The following is a 21216-nucleotide window of genomic DNA, read 5'->3' on the forward strand; positions in this document are numbered from 1 at the left end:
ATTCTTGATCCAGGGAGACTGCCCCTGCCGTCATCTGAGAATGTTGCGCATTCGAGGTTTTGGGATTTGGGAACTAAAGACAGATCGACGGCAAGTGCTCCTGATGGCGGGCCTGCGGTGCCGCACAAAATAATTCATATTCCGACCACGGCTCACAAACTTTCTCAAGCTGCTCCGCGTTCTCATTGACGAGGTCTGCCGAACGTTTCCTCGGAGTTGGTCCCCCAAGCGGGCTCTTGAAGCTCCTTCAGACGGGTCGTCGAATAAGGCGACTGGGGTCGCGACTATCTAGCTACGAAGTGTTCGCGGGTCGCCATGGCTGCTGCCTGAAGAGGGAGATATCGAGAGGAACCGCGAGAAAAAGCTGTGAGAGACCCAACTACCACCGAACGAAAACAGGACGATGAAACAAAAATAACCCCGGGGCAAGTGGGGATCGCGGCTCGAGCAGAGTAAGCCACGAGACAGATGAGACATAATGTAGGCCTCAGCCGGCCTCGTGCTGGTTTGTAAGTTGGGGATTGTCCAGCTGATAACAACGCTTCTTACGCCTACAACCTGTTGGACAATGCAGAAGCTTTCGACAAGTCCATTGGGACGTGACTTTCAGGAATGTCCGCTGTGAGCTCTGCTCAGAAGTGGACGGGACTGAGACCAAGAAATTTCAGGAGGAACCACGCAGATATTGAAGTCGCACATGAATAGATCGACTACCGGAGCGATTATGGCGATTTGTAAATGGACGACGAATCCCGAGATGAATGACCTGATCGACAGCGAAATCTCCCGAAGGGATGTCGTCGCCGATCAAAGCCGACAAAATACCTAGTACCAGAATGAGTCTGAAAGAGCAAGAACTAGCCCCGATATGGCGGAAGACGCTCCAAGAATAGAAATCCAGAGGTTCACTCAGTGAGTGATGCCCGCGGTGATCGGATGGCACGTCGGTTAGACCTTGCAGCAATCAACACCTTGTGTGTTTAGTTTCGGCCCGGCAAAGTGGCCATAAATACCAAGTGGGCCATTAGTGTGTCATAGACTCGTTCACACTGAAAGAACAGTCCCGAAGCGACCGTGACCGGAAGACTTCACCTAACTAGCAGTGTTTCTGACTCAGCTTCACCATTAGGTCCAAGTCGCTTCTCAGAACTCTCCTGGATTTTCTTCCCGATCCAAGTCCGGAATCTTCACGTATCGGGTAACCCATGTATTTTCTCCGATTTTCCCCCTTCCTTGAGCCCCGACAATCCCCTCAGTGGGACCAAAACGACATGTCCTCCGGTATCTGGATCCTCACGAAGAAGTCATCCTGGTCCAACACTGCGAAAATGAGGAGACTACTGAGCGACCTCGTCCGTCTAAAGCCACGAATTTCAGACGTGCCCGTGCGTTGAGTCCACGCGCTCGCCGCCGGAGTTCTGCGAGAGCGGCCCGCCGCCGGGTTCAGATCTTCGACTAGTGTTCTTTGTCGTATATAAGGGTCGAGGCGGACTGTAGGGTGCCGCCGCTTCCGCCCACTCGTTGTCAATATCGTGGAAGACGAACACGACGACAGTGCAAGAAAGAAACGAAGGAAAGGCTGTCGGTCTGCCAGCCAGCCAGCCAGTCAGTCCGTGTGCATAGCTGCGAACTAACCGAGTGCCCATTCTAATAGCGAAGACCGTCAGCAACGACATCCAGTCAGAGAGTGAACGGACAGAGTGCGGGCAAGGCGTTGAAAGTCGCTCGCAACCAATTGACTCTCAGTGTAGTCGGCGGACCAAGTGACGAACTGATGAGCGGTGAAGCTGCTCTCGTTGCTTCCGTCACCAGAGGAGAGAATCTTCTGATAAGCAGAGGATACTCGCGATCAGTCATGTGACTATTCTCGGGAGCGGGAAACGAGCTCTGTACGACGGCGGATCGAAATGAAACATATCGAGACTGACGTTCGATGAGGACAGCGGTGAAGCTCAATGAAAAACGGGGAAAATTCTCCGATAAATAAGTGCGAGCCTATAAGGGTAATAAAGATCGAGGGGGCCCGGGGGCAATTACGACGCGAATCGGGGGTAATTGCATTTGGGCTTCGGGAGAATTACGCGTGGTGACGTCTCCTCGATCCATGATCGGTGCCTCGAACGGTAATTTCGAAGAGGAACAGAGTGGAGATACCTCGCAGACCGTCAGGCAGATATGCGGGACTCGGGGGAGTGGGGAGATGGAAGGAACGAATTCCGAAGTGGAATCGTGTTGGGAACGATCGCTTATCATGTATAAGCTTCATGTTCCCTCGTAGCTCATCAATCGACGCTGACGGGCGGACGTTCCTTCGCTCCACCTAGCTTTCTCTCGCCGATTAAATCAGACGTTATGAGCGCGCTGTAAGCTGATCCGCTCGCTTTCTCGAGTGGCCTATCCTTGTTTGTCACTCAGTCAGTCAGTCAGCCAGTCAGTCAGTCATCCACTCTTTCCGTCTGTCAGTCCGTCCGTCGATCAGTCGCTGGACTGCTCGCTTGGCAGCTCGGTCGAGTTGGTTGGTCCGTCGGTGGATCAACTGATCAGCGGTTCTAGATAGACACAAAGGAGAGCGAAAAAGAGGAAAAAGAAATGCTCCATTGTACAGCTTGCTCAGGGCCAACTGGTCGAGCCAACTGCTCGAGCCAATATTGAGAAAGAAGCTCGGTGATTTGTGGTGGACTTAGGCTCTCATGTTTACTCAAGCAAGCTAAGGGTGCGAGCTCTGCGGCAACCAGTCAGGCAGGCGACGAGCATTCAGCCTCTCTAGAATCTCTAACTGGCTCTTCGAATGGACGGCTGACACTCTTCAGAACTTGAACAGCGACAACAGAAACTATGAGCAACAGCACAAATTCACAACGCAGATGGTGTTTCGATTGCTGCGAGCCCCTTAGCACAAGATAGGGTGGAAAGTCCAGAGAGCACTTGTGCACTGAGCTCAGAAACTCGTAGTATCGGGGCAACATCGAGGACTCTCCGCGTTCTCGAACGAATCGGGATCCTCCGAGCGGAGTGCGAACGAGCCAGCGGTCAAATAAGTCGACGACAGCCAAGTTCTCGATTGATCACGAATCACGGGTTCGGACCCGGCCACTCAGTCGAGCGCAACAATGGGAGCGACCACTCATGGAGTTGCTCGCAAACAAATTGTTTATACAAAATTGAGCTTCTCTCTTCTCCTGAGACGGATATCTGACGACAGGGAGTTGTTGAAAAGCCCCCTCCCCTCACCATAGCATCACATAGCTTGTACTCCGGTAGGGGTATTTATTTGGAAGAGAGGGACGCTCCTTCATCTCCGAAAGTAAAGTATTCCACAGTGAGGGACGCGGTCAAAAATTCAGAGGTATCCGATCAAAGTCATCGGGAAGATCCGATCAAAAGAGATACCAAAGATGAACGAGACCGAAAGTACTCATCCTGACCGTGCGGGGGTTCCACTCCACGAAGACTGCGTCCCTTTTCTATAAGTAAAATCCGTCCTGCTCCCGATAAGGCGGTGATCAGTTGCTGATCAATTGAATCGATTAGATCATCGCGTCAAGAGGTGTCACCTCCCCCACAGAACAGGTTTCTCACGCCCGACATAAACTCGCAACGAAAGGTCCATCGAGAAAACAGATGTCTGTCGATGTTCCCTTAGATTCGACCAGCTAGCATCTTAGCCGACAAGCTCCCCAGCGGTTCCTTTGGCCGGACAGCTCTGTGGCGTTTGGATGGTGGAAAAGACAGCCTGCGTTGGGTGCTTTCGAGTTTTTCTTCCTTTCTTTGTTCCTAACTCCATCGCTCTCCCTGCATCCGCGGCCGTCGGCGTCGTTGTAGCCAACAGCTACAGATTGACAAATATGTCCCGGCTCATCAAGAGACATTCCATCACGTTAGCCGCTTTTTTTTCACGACCCAAGGAGAGCGACACTCACGGCGACAGACACAGAGAGGGCTGTATGCGCTGATTGGAAAAACATTGGTCTTTCCACATTTGTCTCCCGGCAGACGTTTGACGGATTCCAACATTGACTGTCTGTTACCCTCTATCGATGCCTCCCTGTTATATCCTAGAGTCGTGCGGCGCTCGTCACTCGAAGACATGTAAGAGAAGAGACACTCGCCGCTGTCGGCCGATCGATCGATGACTTGATTGGACAGGGAGAAGTCGAATTGAAGAGGAGCCCCAGCAAATCGGAGGCGAATCTCAAGGCGGAGAAAGTGGAGGCGGCGATTGGGACAGTCAAATCTCTTCCCGCTGGACTGACAATGAGTCTCATCCGAGCCTCTGGTGCATGAGGCGACCCCATACTGGAATGAGCATTAAGTGTGCTCCATGCAGGAATATGATTTCTCCTAAATGATCCCGATGATTTGAGGGAATTTCCCCGCTGCAGAGGTCGTTCACGAGCCAGGAGCTGCACCGTTGTTGTCGAGAGTTCCCGAGCCGCTGGCGCTATTCAGATGAGGGGACCCCCGGAAAACTTCCGAAAACTTTTGTCGCAGAGCACTTGTCTTTCAACAACCAGCGTCTAGGAGGGAGCGAACAGCCGTTGTTTGAATACCGGTCCCTTGGCTGGGGAACAAATCCGTTTCAATCAATCGTTCGTTACTTCGATTTTGTTTCCAGCCGCCGATCGTGTAAAACACTCAATCATGTAGAAGGCAGCGGATCGATCAGTTCTTTCACTCTCCCTCCTTGGCTCTTTCTTGCGCTCGCTCGACTTGGGCTACCTTCGCAGCTTCCCCAGATTATTATTGTTCTAGGTTCTCATGATCCCGACTTACCCGGAGAACGTTCAGTACTCATCCAAAAAGAAGTTGCGCCGCCGAATCCTCCCGGCATCACTGCGGGAAAGTCTTATATTCTGATATGTTCCGATTATACATTTCCCGAACGGAACCGTAGGTGGCCCCAACAGAAAAAAAGTTTTGTGCCCTCTCATTCGTTGAAGCGACGCGTGCGGTCATAAATCTCCCCCGAAGATGCTCTCTTAGCGAGACTGTCAATTGCCATCGCTATATTTCCCTGCCGGAGTTTCCAGAGCTTCTTTGGACAGTCGACATCGACTTCCTAGGCTCTGTGTCTCGCCGGGTGTAACTTCCCCCTCAGCACGAGCCTACGAACGAGAGCGCGAACTCCAGTTGTTGTTTTTGTTCATTTATCGTTTACACAATCCCGGAACACTACACCGTCAGTGGGTGAGCTCTAATGGTGGCAAGAGATTCTACTACAAGCGGCACGAAGAAGAAGCACAAACCAAAGCTGGGGTTCTTCCTCGCCTATTCGAGACACTGTACAAGTGGAAAGATCCTTGAACCATCAGTCACTGCGGTGTTAACCTGCAACCATTATTCTCACGAGTACCATCAATACATGCTGGCGTGATGAATTGTTTTGACCGCGAGGAATCCTCTCGGGATCACGGGGTGGTTCCGCTCGAATACTCTGAGACGCCGCGGGTTTTTTCCTTGCGATTGTATTGTTGGACTCTGCGGTCTCCGTGATTCTACATGAGAGTAATCTACGACCCGGGGAGCGGTTCGGGACGCCCCCAACAAGTGTAGATCTTTTGCCGCCCTCCGGATGAAAATGAAATGCTCATTTGACGCCAGTCGGCTTCGAAAAAGGCTTGACAAGTCGAGCAAACACGTTCTTACAGCAGCTCAAATCACGAGGCACGGACCTGGAGCATGAGGAGGGAGAGAGCGCGATAGAGGAAGAGTGCCCCGAAGTGTTGTCAGTTGATAAGATGCGACTGTCTTAATACATCAGACAACTCAAAATAGAATCCGGAAGATTTAGACCCCGTCAGCTGATATAGAAAAGGGTGTCCCGGCTAATTTATCGTTTTCCGAAGATGAATCCAGTCCCGAGAGATATGTTCTACGCCTCGCCGTCCTTGACTGTCCCTCCCGCTTCGGCTGAAATCTAGGTGCGTATGCCACCGAACCCGGATCTCGCGCTGTCGCTGGGCGTCGCCAGCTTGCTCTCTAAGTGGAATCCGAAGACTCACTATTGCCAGAAGCCCTTGCAGCAGGACAGACGACCGGCAGAATATACTCGGTGACGATCACAGCTTCCTTATAGGAATTTTCCTCCCCTCAAAGTCGGTCCTTCGGTCCAGCGGTCCTCGTCCTTTACATGGTGGGGAGAGGCATCCGGAGGTCCGCGACTAATATTTGAGCCTCACAGGAGATATCCCCGAGAGCGTATGATGAAGCAGAACGATGAAGGCGAAAGAGGGAGTAGAGGACAGCTTTCCAGCGAGTTCTGGGATGGTCGTTGGGTAACGGTAAAACCGAGGTTTGGACCGCCCCGTTCTGTTCTCATTGGACGACTTCGCTGGTGGAAGAACCAATGGCCGCGAACGAAGCAAAAGAGAACTCTCGCAGCAAAGATAAACACGCCGAGGTGCCTTCGGGCATTGCAGCCCGGATAGAGGGAGCGCTTCGTCCGCTCGCTCGTGGGATCGTCGTCGCTGGTGGCGCGACCGTGGACCACATTCGCTCATCCGTGGTCCTGCATATTGAGCAACGGCGACAGGAGCAGCTTTTGCTGCTGTAGCAGGACCACCGAAATCCGCAGCAAGTATGAACCTCCCCTCTCTGCGCGGGTTTCGCTGGCAGTCAACGTGTGAGCCGTCTCCCCGGCATTCGAGCGGATGAAGGTGATTCCCTAATTGTTCTCCGAGCGTTTCCCTCCGACCGGAAGCCCCAAATTTAATTACCTACCCAAAGAGTTTCGAAAGCGGATTGACGCAGGCCGCTCTTCCCCGGAAATCGAGCCCGTGGAGATTGTTGATCTCTGAGGGAGTTCTTCGGCCGTGGTCGACATCGTTCATGTTTCACATCGAGATTCTGAGCGAGAGATTGCAGAGTTAGGAGGGCCTGAAAGATGATTCCCCCGTAATGCTTCGATCTTCGTATACCTCCCATGTTAAAGGAGCGCCCGAAGCCCGAACCGCCCCCCCCAAAATACATTGACCGCGCCTCCCGAAAAAAATCCTGGAAACTTCACTGATTCAATATGCATGATGGCGGGATCATGACAGCTCTCCGGAGGTAATATGCCAGCCCCCAGAGTGATATCCCTCGGGAGCCTGCCGAAGATAAGTAGGTAGGAAAAGAAATCGGGGCTTTATCAGGAGTCAATCCTCGGAAAATTAATCATCCATTGGGCAATCGATGAAAGACACTCGGAAATCCTTCTAATTCGTGATGCAGCTCGGATCAGGGTCTGGGCTCGAATGGTGAGGAGAGCGCCGTCAGAGAGAACCTCTGCCTTAGATCCATCGAGTTCCTCGGTCGAGGATCATTCCGCTTCGAAGGGCTCAAGCTCTCAGCGTCTTCGTCCGCTGTTGTTGAATACGATTGGATCGCTCTGTGAGAGAATCTAGGGGCCGGCAAGAACAGTCCGTCGAAACCGAGGTCTGTGGTATCTGAAAATGGGCTCTGAGACGAAGGGCATGGATCGTCGGAAAAGTCACTGCAGACTTCGCTAAGACGCGAGAAGTCCTAGGAACTCTGAAAATTGTCCAACCCGCTATCGCCTCTGAGACTGATAGGGATAGGTCCTTCATAACGCATCTGGCTAGCCTCCGAGGATATAAGAACGTGGCCGAGAAATTAGATATTCTTCCTATCCCGAGAGTCCACTATCGCCTCCGCTCTGGCCGAGCCGAATCAGACAGCATGGGAGGTCCCATTGTCGACCGGGACCGGGGAGTTGAGAACGGTTTTTGATAATCTAGTGTCCTTATACCCGGGTCCCTCAAAGGGAGTCGGTCCAGAGAAGTAAATATTTCCGAGGATACGTGACTCAACAAACAGAGGGGTTAGATTTTTTTTTCTCTATAATTCTCAAAAGGAGCTGCGAGTGCGAAAAGGGGGAGGGGTGAAATGTAGAAGGCCATAGGAAAAAATGCATCGACGCACTACCCAGAAGAGTGGAGAATTCAACTGGAGCGTGGGGCTCATGTACATAATACCCATTAAAAAAAACCTAAGGCTCCTCACCTGAAGGTAGAGAGCGGATAGTTGGATTTGAAGAGTCTCCTCGTGATATCCTTAACATCGAGCTCCGGCTCTACCGGAAAGTTCTGAAGTTCAGATTTATTCTTCACTAGCGTTCTCGGTCCCCGCTCCACGGCGACTCGGTAGCGCTAGGCTCTCTACACGTTCGCGGGCACACATTCGCATCTGAAGAGGTTCCAAGCTTTCCAACTCAAGCTCACCCAGGTTCTCACGGATCGATGGTCAATCTTCCCATGGGATTACCGACATGTAAGAGAGCATTTCTTCATAAGCGAAATCTGGACCCTGCCAATCCCATACCAAAGCTCAGTATAATTGTCGGGATAGATGTTGGAAAGCTCCGCCATCTCGGTGCAGGTCGCGCGCACCAGAGCTCTGCGGACTCGGACAGACGAACGGCTTAGCGGCGTTTACCGCCGGCGAACATATTCGAGCCGGAAGAGGCGTTTGGGATTATAAAAAGCCAGATTTATTCATAGAAGAAGCCGAGAGACGCGGAGGAATTCAAACCAAAGGCTCGACGCACGGACCTCTGTGGAAGCGGCGAAAGCCTGCGAAGCGATAGAGGCAAGTGGCGCACGCTTACCACGAGTGCACCATTAACCCAGATGTAAGCGAATTCGGCTGGCGATCTGACGGGTTCTGAATCGCGCGAACCAGTAAGCGCTCTCTCGGCAATAAAACATCCGGCGAACGATCATACCGAATCAAGACTTGATTTTCTTTTGAAGCGAGTCACGCTTCGAGAGCGTACTTCTATGCTCGCCGGCTACCGAGGAGACATCTGGAAAACTTTTACGACAGTACCGCGGTTTATTTCATCGAGAATTGAGACCTCCTCAGACAATCTCCGGGGTGACGTCAGACAAGAAATGTGTCGTTAGAGCTCTGTGACGCTCAATAATTTCTTCGATCTCCTCTGAGAACTCGGTCATTTCGCTCGGATCGAAGCACTTGGTTCAGTATCCCGGCTTGTCTTGGAATACCCGACGCAGCGGCGCGGCGTAGCGTGCCTCGATGATGCCCGGGGCGGATTCCTGAAATCCCGTGCCGGGACCTGGATATGATGCGCCCCCCTCAGATTTTTTTCGAAAAAACCCAAATCTGTCATTCCACGATCTGGATACCGATGAAGTCAATATAAGTCCTCATTAATTATTGGTTACGACCGAAGCTCGAGGAAAACTTTGCTTTCTGGGATTGCCATCGAGCATTGTGATGCCCCCGGAACAGTGATGCCCGGGGCGGACCGCCCCTCTCCCACCCTTCGCTACGCTACGGCCTCCTTCACTATCGCTCGAATCGAATCCCAGATAAGAGAACCTTTCTGCGATCCTCAAGACGACCGGAAATGTTTCTCGACCTCAAAGATCCCTCTCCTGGAAGTGATCATGAAATAAAAACCCATACTCACGGGAACGTCTCGGGTCATGAGCCATGAGTCATGAGTAGGGGTGTAAATTTTTCGCGGAAAAAAATGGCCGGAATCGCGGACGGTCGCGGAAGAAAATACAGAAAATCGCGGAAATCGATCGAATTGCTTGCGAATTCGCGGAAATGTCGGAAGAGAGGTTCCTCAGAACACCGAGTCGGTTTCACCGCTCAGAAATGTCACGGTAGAGTGAGATTGAGACTAGGAGGCATTGCTACAACATGTCACCAGATATTCATGCGGTCTAGTCGAGTCCTAATATGCTGCCCGGGCTAAGATGCGGGCAAGGACCCACAAAGAGCTCATGCGCATATAATCTACTGGAACGTTGCAGCTACGGCAGAAGAGATGGCCACCCGACACATGGAAAACTCGTGGGTCGAACTGTTTTGCCCTGTTTTGAGGTGTCATTTTCTTCGGCAACCTAACCGAGCGCGGCACGTATTCCACCAGACGGAAGCATGTAGGCAGCTGGCTGTCGCTGTAAGCCTCCTTCGGAGAGGATATAATCATTTGCAAGCGAAGATTTCGAATGGCGCTTATCGGAAGCGAGACGGCATGCTCATATGTGTATAGCTTGGAGACCGCACCCTGGTCAAGGGAGATCACGGATTCGAGCTGATTCTGTTCCGCCAGAGCTCCCTGATCGAAGGGAAGTTATTGGAAGACCTTAGCGATGAGGCTGTCATTGACGAAACTCCATAAATCCACCTCTTTCCTTCGGAATATAGAGGTCGCGGAAGTCGCGGAAAAATTCACGTTTATCGCGGAAATCAACCGAGACCGCTAAAAATCGCGGTTTCCGCGACTTCCGCGACCTCCGCGACTTTCTTACAGCCCTAGTCATGAGTCATGAGTCGTCATGAGCTCTTCAATGGTGCTACCTACTCCCCTCCTCGGCTACGATCGACACGGGCGACTGAAATCCAGACTTCGAGCCGACCGGAGACATCACAGTGAGAGTGTACTGATCAGAACCTCTGAGCCATGGTCCAGCTGAGATCGTCGGTTCGAAAATCAGAGATAGCAAGCAGGAACCACGATCTGAGAAATCCACAGCCTTGCACTCTCAGAAGGACGGAGCCCTCTCCGAAAGAAATGGAATACCAATTTTCCATTCTCATCGGTCAGATCTTCACATACAATGCAGTTTCAATCCTCAGACTTGCTCTCCGGTGAAGGTTCTCACGAATGGATGCGAGCTGGCGAATCCTTTCTCGGTCGAAGTGCACGTGATCCATCTCCGCAGCTGGGAGGAGGCATAGGGCATTGATGACATCAACACCTTCTGGCTGAGCGCGCTTCAAGGTTTCGTTACAGCACACGAGGCGAAATTACGGAAACTCATTCGTCGCCTCCAAAGTTTGCTCAGAATAGATGTTCTGGAGCATCTCTCGATGGGAAGTCAGCCAGAGAACGAGCGGAGCTAGTCCGTTGTGCTGAAGGATTCGTACTGAAGGAGAATCTCGACGGAAGCTTCTCTTGAAACGAGGATCATTCTCTCGACAGATTTCCACGCTCCAGAGCAGTCGCGCGCGGTAGTAAGAATCCCTCGAACCTTGGACCCCTTGGAAATCCTGGAATTTCGCGAGCTCTCTCATCAACTCATTGGCGCGGGAGCAGACTCGGGAAACTCGGGTATGATACTTCGGCTGTATCACATCATCTTTATCGTCCACCTGGCCGTCATCTTTATGTCAGCCAGTGATAAGTTGCCCGATCGAGATCCGTCAGAGCTCCGTCATACTGCTGATGACATCGTCACCTAGGAGAATTATGACATTGAGACTTTACGAGGAACGTGTGTTCCCGCACACTTTCCCGTCGGGTGAAAATCACGACCCAGGGAGTAGATAAGCCACCCCGGATGCTCATCGGAAATCAGAGAATCCAGTCTCGAGTGGTCAGCTTCCGAGTGTAACTGCGGCACCATGAAATCTCTCGTGTTCTTCCTGATGGCGCTGAGCTTCGCCACTTGCACGAAAGTGACATTCCAAATACCGTCGAAGGATGAATACATGCAGAAGAATTCCATGAGCCAGAACATCAAGCTTCAGCCGAAGCCCTTGTTAGAAACACAGGAGAAGTTCAACTTCAGACCGACGGAGTACCGATTCCGAAAACCTTTCATGACCCAGGAATCATCTACCGAGCTCGATCTCAACAAGTTCTGTAAGCACGAATTTTTTTTCCACGACTCGATTCCCCTTTAGCTATCACAGCTCTTAGCATTGTAATCACTCACTATACCTAATTTGCTCAGCCCAAAGCCATCTATCCTGAAGTTCATAATGACTGAATAATAATAATCCGCTGCGGTGTAGCATCGGATTGGCATCTTCCAGACGAAGACAGGCCTAAACAAGAAACACTTCAGCAATGCTCCTGGAACTGGGCTTCGATGATCGCAATCGTCAGGGAATGGTTCAACAAGATCCTCGAATGCTTCTCCACGACCTTCTCAGGCATGTGACGATCACGGACCGCAATAGATAAGCAATAATTCATGTTTCAACTGAATCAGCAATAAAAAACCGTGTTCCCGAACCTGATGGGATTCTCCTCCAAGGCTCAAATGAGTCTTTGCTGCGGAACGGCTCGTTGCGGTGCAGTGGCGAACCTCGCGCATTTTGCGCCCAGGCAGAGGACGGTGAAGCGCCCCCTTCATGTCGAGTTTTTTTCCTTGTCACGGAACACAACGGATAATATAATATTTTCCGATCATATCGAGGCGAAACACCGGAACTCAGACTTCTCTCTTGTAAACTAAAGACCGTTTCTCTGTCCCGACCGATTCAAATTGAGAGTTATGCTACAGGAGCTCGCGCAGACCTTCCCTGCTCGAGACGATCTCGCAGTTCATCTCCGACGAAGTCCGAGCGCGGCAGACATGTGAATTATGGGACAAAATGAGAAACAGGGCCTCGGGATCCACTTTCCAAAGCTTTATTTCCTGACCAAGCTCTTCCCCTTGGAGCGACATCTTCCGCTCAGAGCTTATACTGACTTTGAGAGACAACTTCAAGTCTCGTTGGTGTTTCATAGCTCAATTTTTCGTCCCCCTTTCCGTTTGGGAGCGCCTTCTTCCGCGGTCGTCTTGTCACTAACGAATCCAACGCCGCTGCGGGAGCCTCGAATAACAGGACTAGCATCCAAGCCGCTAAGATGATGATGATGAAATCAGCGAAGAATTCCCGGAACTGCAATGGATGAAAGGCTAAATATCCGGAGGTGATGTCATCGAGTTCGTTCATCTCCGGGATCCAGAGCGCGCGGAATCAGACCGATGCCTGATAATCTCGAGGACGGGTTCCCTCTGGACAACTCACCACTTGGTAATACGTGGTGGTGGTTTGATTCCTCGCCGTGAGAAATGAGAACATGAACATGGGGTACTGCATCAAGTAGAAGCTCAGCGATAATCGACTGAGGACGGTGAAATTCGGGCGGCTCAAGAGCCATCGGATGGAGCCTACAGGGGTGGGCATTCACATTTTAGAAAGTGATTCATTAGGGTTCCGCTCCTTGGAGTGCGGTCATAGACTGGCCGGTCCATTACTCCAGAACTCTCTGATCCCCCCGGTGACGACAGAGTTTTCAGACTCGTAATCTGGGCTATGATATTCGCAGGCCGCAGATATTAACTTACGAGCTCTCCCTGATGAGCACATGTAGACGAGCCAAATGACGCACGCGGCCCACAATGGTCTGCAGAGAGCGGCATACAGGAAGGATTCGAGTGTCGAGACGGAACGCCGCATATGCCATAAGTAGGACACTGTGGGATAGAAATCTTCCACTCTGGAGATGTTTCACAATCATAAAGAATGATCCAGTCTCTATGATTTTGAGGACTCGCCATTGGGATTGGATTCGGCTCTACGGGAAGATCGAATACGCACCGCCTACGAGCGAGATGGATATGAAGTTGAAGAGGATCCAACCTATTCTATAGAAGGTCTTGCCGAGATCCACATCTCGGTAATTCTCAATCACATATCCACCGAGCACGCCCACGCATGTCGAGCTCAGGTGCGGCAAACCATGATGGTGCATATGGAGCACGTAGTGCAGCGTCTTGGAGGGGAAAATAGTGTCGCTTCAAGCTCCGAGCTCCAGAGGATCCAGATGAGAATCGCGAATATCCATTCAGCTAAAAAACTATTTACCGCGCTTGCATGTGTGGGTAGGACTAGAAGTACCGGAGCAGCCCCGTAGTAGCTCATCAGGCCCAATGTGTACAAGATAGAGGCGCCGATGAGGCACACAAGGATGCGGATGGCTTTCGCTGGCTTTTGAACCATCAACAGCACAGGGAAAATGAGGATGCAAACAATCTGCATGTCTGCAGCAGTGTACCTTGGAGGCGAATGAAGCGCAAATCGTGGGAGAGCTTCCATAAGTCGGGGACTCATGTCGGGCATTGAAATGATACCGCAGGTCTCTCAAAACCTACCACTGATTTTCAGCGCACGCTTCCTCCATGCTCCAAAAATTGTTTATGAAAAGGGGATACGTCCACCATCTCGAATTACAATTTTTCTCGATATACGGATAGAGATAGTCGAGAGCCGGCCCCGAAGTGATTAGGGGCATCAAATAAATGGTCATCAAGGCTCCCATGCCCGTTACCCCTAGCCTGATCCCGCGTCGTAGAACCGCCATCGACGCGAACATCGGTGCGGACATCTGCAGAGAGAACTCGATCGAAATGGATTCTTGAATATGTACCTCCTGGGTTTCGTCCTACCGAAAGTACCCACCTTGTTCGTCTTCCTTTCTTGAGCGATGAACTTGTACAAGGTGAAGCCCGTGAGCGTGAAGAAGGTTTCCACGGCGAAAAATCCCTGAGTGATGATAGTACCTGCAGGGCTCTGGGGTACTAGCAGAAGGAACTTAAGGCCCTCTGGAAGGCGACGAGGGCAATGAGTCTCCGCGGTATGCTCGAATCATCGTGAGGAATGCGGGAATGACGATCCGTATTCCCTACCCCAAAGCCCCAATTCTTTGAGGAAAGAGTGGCCGTAGAGAATCCAAATGGCGCTCACAACTCGAATTCCGTGTATACAATCCACATGTCGTGATTCAGGCGCCACGCGGGTACTTGTCAGTTTTAGGTAGTTCGCTCGGGCTGAGAAGCATCGAGCGACTTGGATGACGCCTGTGAAAGTCCAGAAGAGCGTCTAAGAAATCAGCTCAGACCGCTCCTCTCTCACCGCATCGCGCCGCTCGGAACTCCAAGAGGTCCGAGGTCACGGTCCAGAGGGATGAATCACGGTCTGAGAAAATATTGTGAAGTGTTCGCAGCGGTAGCCCTCAGGGGCTTCATGCAGATTGCTCGGTATTGTCTGATGCGTGTGTGTCCAGTGGATAGTGAATAGAAAACACCGGGGTTCGAGCATAGAGTAATGAGTAGAGCCTGGATCTTCAGGCAGAATGCCATAGGTGCCTCTTTTTGCCTTATACCGGTTTTTTGGCGACATTTTGCCTTTTCTACGTTTTCTCGAGGCATTTTGGCTTTTCCACCCTGAAGTCAAGTTCGAATGTTGCTTGGCAGGTTTTCTTCGGGCAAGACTTCAACCTGGTAACCGGAGAAAGCTACATTTGCTCTTCTAGTCCGAATACGTGTCGGGCCGAAGCTTTTCTCAGTATTATGGTATCGATCCCCGAGACTCTGTCGCGCGTGAATTGCCTCCGCCACGAACTCGGTCCTGCACTGAGCTCCACCATGTCGTCGCGATTTGAGTATGAGTCTCGGCCCACGGACTTTCGAGAGATCGCGGCAGAATCTTGATAGGTACCAGAAAAATTATTGAAAATCTCGAAAGCAACGAGGCCGCCGCAACTGGAAGGTCGGAAGACTTGCTGGAGCCCTCATGTTCCGAATACGCTTCATTGGTCAGCGTGAAGGAGGGGCGCTCTTTTTCTCGTCATGAAGCCCTCTGATCATCGACATGGCCTCACCACCGGGAATGCGAGATGCCATTCTATCGCTGGTTGTAATGCTCAAATCCTCATATGAGGGGTATATTCGATAAGAATTTCGACATTTGGCCGAGCATCACTTATGTCTTCCGATGATTTTCAGTGCCTTTCTCCTCGTTTATAGTGCCTTTTCCGTCGATTTTCGGTGCCTTTTTGCCTGCCTTCTCTCGGGTTTTTCAGTGCCTGAAAGTCCAGGCCCTTGTAATGAGTAATGATACCTGCCTCGTTGGTCGTCGCCGCAGTAGATGTCGACCGTGGTTCCCACTACGACGAGGAAGATCATGCATCCGAAGACAACACTGGGAATAGACAAGGAAGCCATTCAGTATTCGTGAGGAGCCTTCCGCGCAGCCTTAGCGTTCCGAATCTGTAGGGCAATTGATAGACTTCCCATTCAGGAGGACATTCCTCTTGCAAAAAAAAGACTTTTGTCCGGTAGAAAGCTTGGCAAGATAAATACATGGAACACGGTCGTGTTCCAAGTCATCTTGCCTGTGCGGCTCTTCAGCTGAGAGTGCCCACCGACTTCAGTCAGGCTGCGTTCAGAACGCCCCGCAACGTCATAATCCGCCGGTTTTCACCCGACCCGAGCTTTCTCTAGTCTGACGTCTGAGCGATACCATTGCGAGGAAGCTTGTTCAGGGAATGAGAGACTCGCGATCGTATCCATTTGATTCCACAGGTTTAGCTCATCGACCATGGACTTGAGAAATGAGCTGTCAACGAATTCGGCCAAGATGAATATGGGGCGTGCTTCACTCTCAAGCACTTAATCAAAGTTCACGGCGATATAAACGCAATCAAATCCAAAGTAGGCAAGCTGGAATCTGGGAGGCGGTCAGTTTTTGGGTTGCTTGCGAGAAACGGACAGAAGGAAGAAATAGAACATGTCCTCTCAAGTGGGAAGTCTAGTGATTAATGAGCTCCCGATACGGAATGTCTCAGTCAGAACGAAGTTGCCTTCATTCAACTGAGGACATTTCGAGCTGTTATTGTTAGCCCAATTAGGATGCTCCATCAAGTGGATTGTAGAAGCTCAACGACGGATGCATCGAGAATAAATATATTTAGGATTTAGGATCAATACCCAGATATGCGGGTACCGATGCTCAGCGGCCGTTCCGTGATTTGATCCCGGCATCCTAGTATGTCCGCGTGGACTCCGTATTCTCCGCCGACTGGAGAGGAGAGAATCATATCTGAGACCCGAAACATCAAACCTCATCTCTTATCATACAAAATCCTCTTTGTATTGGAATATTTTGCTCGAACGATTCAAAAGGAGGGAGACATGGAAACTGAACATGGACATGATTCTTCGTGATGGGGAGCTCTAGTGAACTAAGAATTAAAACGGCAGGACGCCGAAGAAACGAACTTTTCCTATGGATCTTATCAGGAGCATCTCGTTTGAGGGAGAGAGCTCCTTCCCGGACTCACATTTATCCACAAGATGAGTAATGACAGAGGAGTTGCAGGTCGAGGGCAGGCAGATCCCGACCCGGTAACCGATCGGGATGTTCTCCAATATATCCGTCATATACGACAGATTCCCTTTTCCGAAAAGATCCTGAGAACAGATCACTTTTTCATCTTCCAGCTCTCTCTCCGCCCGTCTGCTACTTGCGCAACTTCAACATCTTCTGAGCTGGGCTCCTGGAGTGAACGGTCTGACGCGAAGAACTGGCTGAGCTTGGTCGGGGCGTGAGCTCGCTCTTCCGCCCCGTGGAATATAGGTTCGCATTGATTGCGACGAGAAAGAGCGTACGAGGAACTCAGTGCATGGGGGCTAAAGGGGGCGAATCGCCATATTGGATTCCAGCCCCATGCGGAGACCCGATCTGTCTCCCCCCCAAGAAAAATCCCGCGTACGCCACTGACAGTGCATGAATTTTCCGGATTCCTACATATTTCAAATTATTCCGAAATCAACGAGGATATACAATATTCCGCTATTTGTTGATCGGCAATCGTGAGAAGAGATTTCCTCTCGGCTGCTTGCCTGGCGTTTCCCCTTGGGAGGGAAATCCAGGGAAGATACGAGAAGACCTTTACAGCGGCTCCAGCCATCGGTGAATGCACGACCTCAGTTTTCTTTGGCAGGCGTCGACGAACATCATGAGATGATGACGTCCCCAAAGCTTCCGCAAGTCGCTGCCATTATTCCACCGATTGACGGCCTGAAGCGTATCCGATCGCCGGGACTGTCACATTTTCGGATAGATCGGAGGATGGAGATTCCGGTTTTCGCGCCTCGGTAATAGAGTTCAGCTCATTCAAGAACTTCATCATTCTATACGGCTAGTGAGAGGCCACGCCTCATGATCATCTGAATCAATGGTCGCGTGGCTATTCTGACCGCGAGATAGAGATCCGATCGGGCCGACGGGTCGTGACTCGCGACGACCGGATTGAATTAGTTTTATTATTCCGCGGACATCGACAACGCAGAGGGAGTAGGATGTCTCGAGCAATGGGGATCGAAATACTTAAAAAAGAGGATGAGAATCAAGATTTCAGCCTCACCCTTGTTTCTGGGTCCTGTCGCAATAGACTGGGTAGAATCCTGTGTAGGAGCGGCTGTTTTCTCAATACCATTGACGCTGTGCAGTATTGACCCCCGAAAGCGACCTGTAAGTTGAACTCGAATACCTCTAGCTGGGTGTCTGGGTGTTCGGTCATAACGAATTACTGTCAGCCACAATGAGTGTGCCACGTCCGACCCACGAATCGAAGGTATTGACGGACATTGACTATCGTTGGATAACAAGTGCTCAATTGTCTGCGAAAAAAATTAAGAGTCTCTTCGGAAACAAGGGGTTTGAAGTAAGTTTGGAAGATTGCGGTCTTCAAGGTAGGATCCCCTTGTACGTTTATGGAATCGTAGGGCTTACCAACACGATCCGACTCGTTGGGCAAGCTCTCACCCTAACGTCTCACGGACACGCGAAAAAAATCGCGATTGCTGCTTTCGAGCCCTTGAATGATCGGAAATCGAAAAGTCTGAACTAGGTTTCGAACCTTTTTTGGATCTTCTTTATCAGGAACTCGAGTCTCGAGACATTGGTCGTAACTGCCCAGAGAAGCGACACGACCCTTGAGCGAACCCGGCAAGAGGCCGCCGGATGAATCCAAAACTGCAATGAGGCGAACCCATAAGCATAGTTTCTCACCTCAGGAGATGAAGATCGCCGGGGATCCTCGATAATCGGACGTTCCGCGGATGTCGATCAGCCAACGCATGACCATCCAGACCGGGCGAGCGGCCTCTTTAAAATTACGATTGCACTGCGCGGCATAGAAAAGCCATAAAGTCTCCGTGCTCATCCGAGTACTTACATCTAAGTGCCCACATTTTTCCATCACTCAGTCCCGAGGCCAATCTCAAGAAACTTTGAAGACATTCGGCCGGAATCTCATCATCGTAGAGGATTTCCTGCGCAATGGGCAAGAACTCCCTTCGCATGCGTTTCGACAGGTTCGCTATGACGGGCGCCAGATCTGAGTTCCATTTTGAATAATCAACTTCCAGGTTGAATACATCGACGATAGATCGAGCGCAATGGGAATATTCTGCCCCTAGCAGGACCAGCAGGAGGGATTTCAGCACCAACATCCCTAGATTTCTCGAGCACAACGTAATCCGATACACTCCGTCGTGAGATCTTCCCGGCGACCGGGTTTCGGTCGTTGGTATCCTCTCGAATGAGCTCAGAAAGGCTCTAGCGATCACCACAAAAAAAACGATTGGGAGCGGCTCGATCAGGAGCGATACTGTGGCTAATGGAAGCTCTTCTCCAAGCCCACGGTGCCTTCAAGCCGCGGGAGCACTCACACTCTGATCGTTCTCCAGGGCGATGCCTCCGTATAAGTTCGCTTCTCTCCCTCGCCCTGAAGGAGGCGTGTCATTGAGCGTACAAAGCTCTTCGGCACTTGTTGAGGAAACAAACGCGAAAGTGATTCCGGCTCCCCGTGAAGCAGGAATAGCTCCCCAGGTGCGGCGATTCAAATAGTCGCAAATCGATGGGTGAATCGCCTCAGGACCTCGACTTCCAGACAATTCCAGGTGGGTAATTCTAGCTCCGGGATACACTACGGCATCCAGTCCCCGCAGGTTTTCTGCACTGATGCTGCTACTCAGGGTACTAGTGGGTGATCTCCGCCATCCCGAAAGTGCCTTACTCCACGATGGAGAAGAGATCCGATTCTGTGAGTGGGAGAAGTGTAGTGAAAATACGATCAACCAGTGTTGCATCGTCGGGACCCATATATGTACGTATAATTGTTCATCCAGGCTGTGTAGCTATATGCGCATTCCTTTTTGTGTCGTATTACGACCTACGAGTTTAATTCGTGTTTGAGAGTGCCTCCCGCCCATTGGAGAGCTCCAGCACAGAATCGAGTCTTCCCATGGGAACACGAGCTGAGAAGTTAAATTGCTTCCGAACTGTGGATGACTATCGCTGCATATTTGTAATTTTTGTATCTTTGCTTTTGTGATCTCTGTGACTCGCACTACGCGGTATCAATCCGCGGTCCCTGAACCGGAAATCGCGCTTCGGAGAAGCCCCGCTGCGATTCGAAGGAAGTATTGGTCTTCCTGGTTTGGGGTCAACTTGATCCTTGTCTCTCTCTAGAAGCACGTCCTCAGAATTAGCATTCCCAACCGAGTGCTCCGAAGCTCTGTAGTAGAAGCACCAATGCAACAAATCCAACAGTGATCGGAGGAACTCACGACTCTTGCCGTCGTGCGAATTTCACCGCACAGAAACATCTCATCATACGTTTTCAGACCTTATTGGAGAAACTCTGTGCCGAATCTCTAGGTCCTTAATCTATCTATATACCGTATTTCCTCTAATAGTGGGGCATGCTCTCATTCTCGAGCATGCTCTATTTGCCGAGCATGGTTCGACAGGTCTTATTCCAGACGGGCATGCTCTAATTACCGGGCACTCTCCCAAGCCTCTATTAGACGGGCACCATCCGAACGAACTTTGTACAACCTCAAGACGTTTCCTGGAACGCCCCGTTCAAAGCCGGGATCCGCACGGCGGATGGATGGCGCACGGCGAGAAACGTTTGACCCGTGGGGGAAATGTGGCTGCCCCTCCAATGGGAAGCTACTTGTCATGGATTGCGGATTCGTGGCGGGAGTTGCCCGAGGACTTGATTGTCAGGTCATTCAAACAGTGCGGCATCACTGTCGCCTTCGACGGTTCGGAGGATGACCAGATCCACTGTTTCAAACCCTATGGACAAATACCTGCCGGTCGCCAGAAGCTCGCTGAAGCTCGAAAAAGTCATAATTCGGGAAACGAATGCAACCTAAACGCGGTGTCGAACGAGACGGTCACAGACGAGCTCACAGATGATGAGCTGTTAGATGATGCGTAAGCGAAGAAATATGTATAAAACCATAGTGAGGTACCTTTGTAATATAAGAAACAGGCAAGCCTTAGTTTGTGTTTTTTGTAGTTCGTTTTTTCTTGAGTTCCTTGATAGGTCATCCAATCCAAACGGGCATGCTCCAATTACCGGGCACTTCCATTTAACGGGCATCCATCTGGGGGCTCTGAACAATTATCGGGCATGCCCGGGGAAATACTTGATGCAAAAGAAGAAAAGAGGGGGAAAGAAAATGCATGGGGAAATACGGTATATCAACGAGTCTGTCTGTCTGTCTGTCTGTCTGTCTCGCGAGCGTTTCCAAAGGGAAAAGCGTTCCTCTTGCTCCCCAATTTTTACGAGAGTGAATTGCAGTGAGGTGAGCTCCG

The 21216-nt window shown here is 50.9% G+C and overlaps 1 protein-coding gene across 1 annotated transcript; it reads right to left on the reverse strand.

Moving 5' to 3' along the window:
- Positions 1 to 12444: 12444 nt before the first annotated feature.
- On the reverse strand, positions 12445 to 19055 carry LOC100903163 (O-acyltransferase like protein). Its single transcript, XM_003741844.1, has 14 exons — positions 18779 to 19055; positions 18461 to 18576; positions 17966 to 18070; positions 16880 to 17009; positions 16527 to 16617; positions 15662 to 15738; positions 14445 to 14615; positions 14218 to 14360; positions 13911 to 14143; positions 13624 to 13813; positions 13357 to 13531; positions 13104 to 13232; positions 12784 to 12926; positions 12445 to 12654 (listed from the first exon to the last, which is right to left on the reverse strand). The coding sequence occupies exons 1-14, from the start codon at positions 19053 to 19055 to the stop codon at positions 12445 to 12447; spliced, it is 2190 nt and encodes a 729-aa protein (XP_003741892.1).
- Positions 19056 to 21216: the final 2161 nt, after the last annotated feature.

Source organism: Galendromus occidentalis, unplaced genomic scaffold (assembly GCF_000255335.2).
Source record: "Galendromus occidentalis unplaced genomic scaffold, Mocc_1.1 scf7180000077209, whole genome shotgun sequence".
In the NCBI taxonomy this organism is placed as follows: domain Eukaryota; kingdom Metazoa; phylum Arthropoda; class Arachnida; order Mesostigmata; family Phytoseiidae; genus Galendromus; species Galendromus occidentalis.

Bases quoted from the DNA above. Each gene is read 5' to 3' on its own strand.
- LOC100903163 (XM_003741844.1), bottom strand. From the start codon at position 19,055: ATGTTGGTGCTGAAATCCCTCCTGCTGGTCCTGCTAGGGGCAGAATAT. The intron at 15,739-16,526 runs GTATTGATCCTA...GTCTATTCCCAG, and splicing joins ATCGGTACCCGCATATCTGG to TGTTGTCTTCGGATGCATGA. The intron at 13,532-13,623 runs GTAAATAGTTTT...TTCCCCTCCAAG, and splicing joins TACCCACACATGCAAGCGCG to ACGCTGCACTACGTGCTCCA.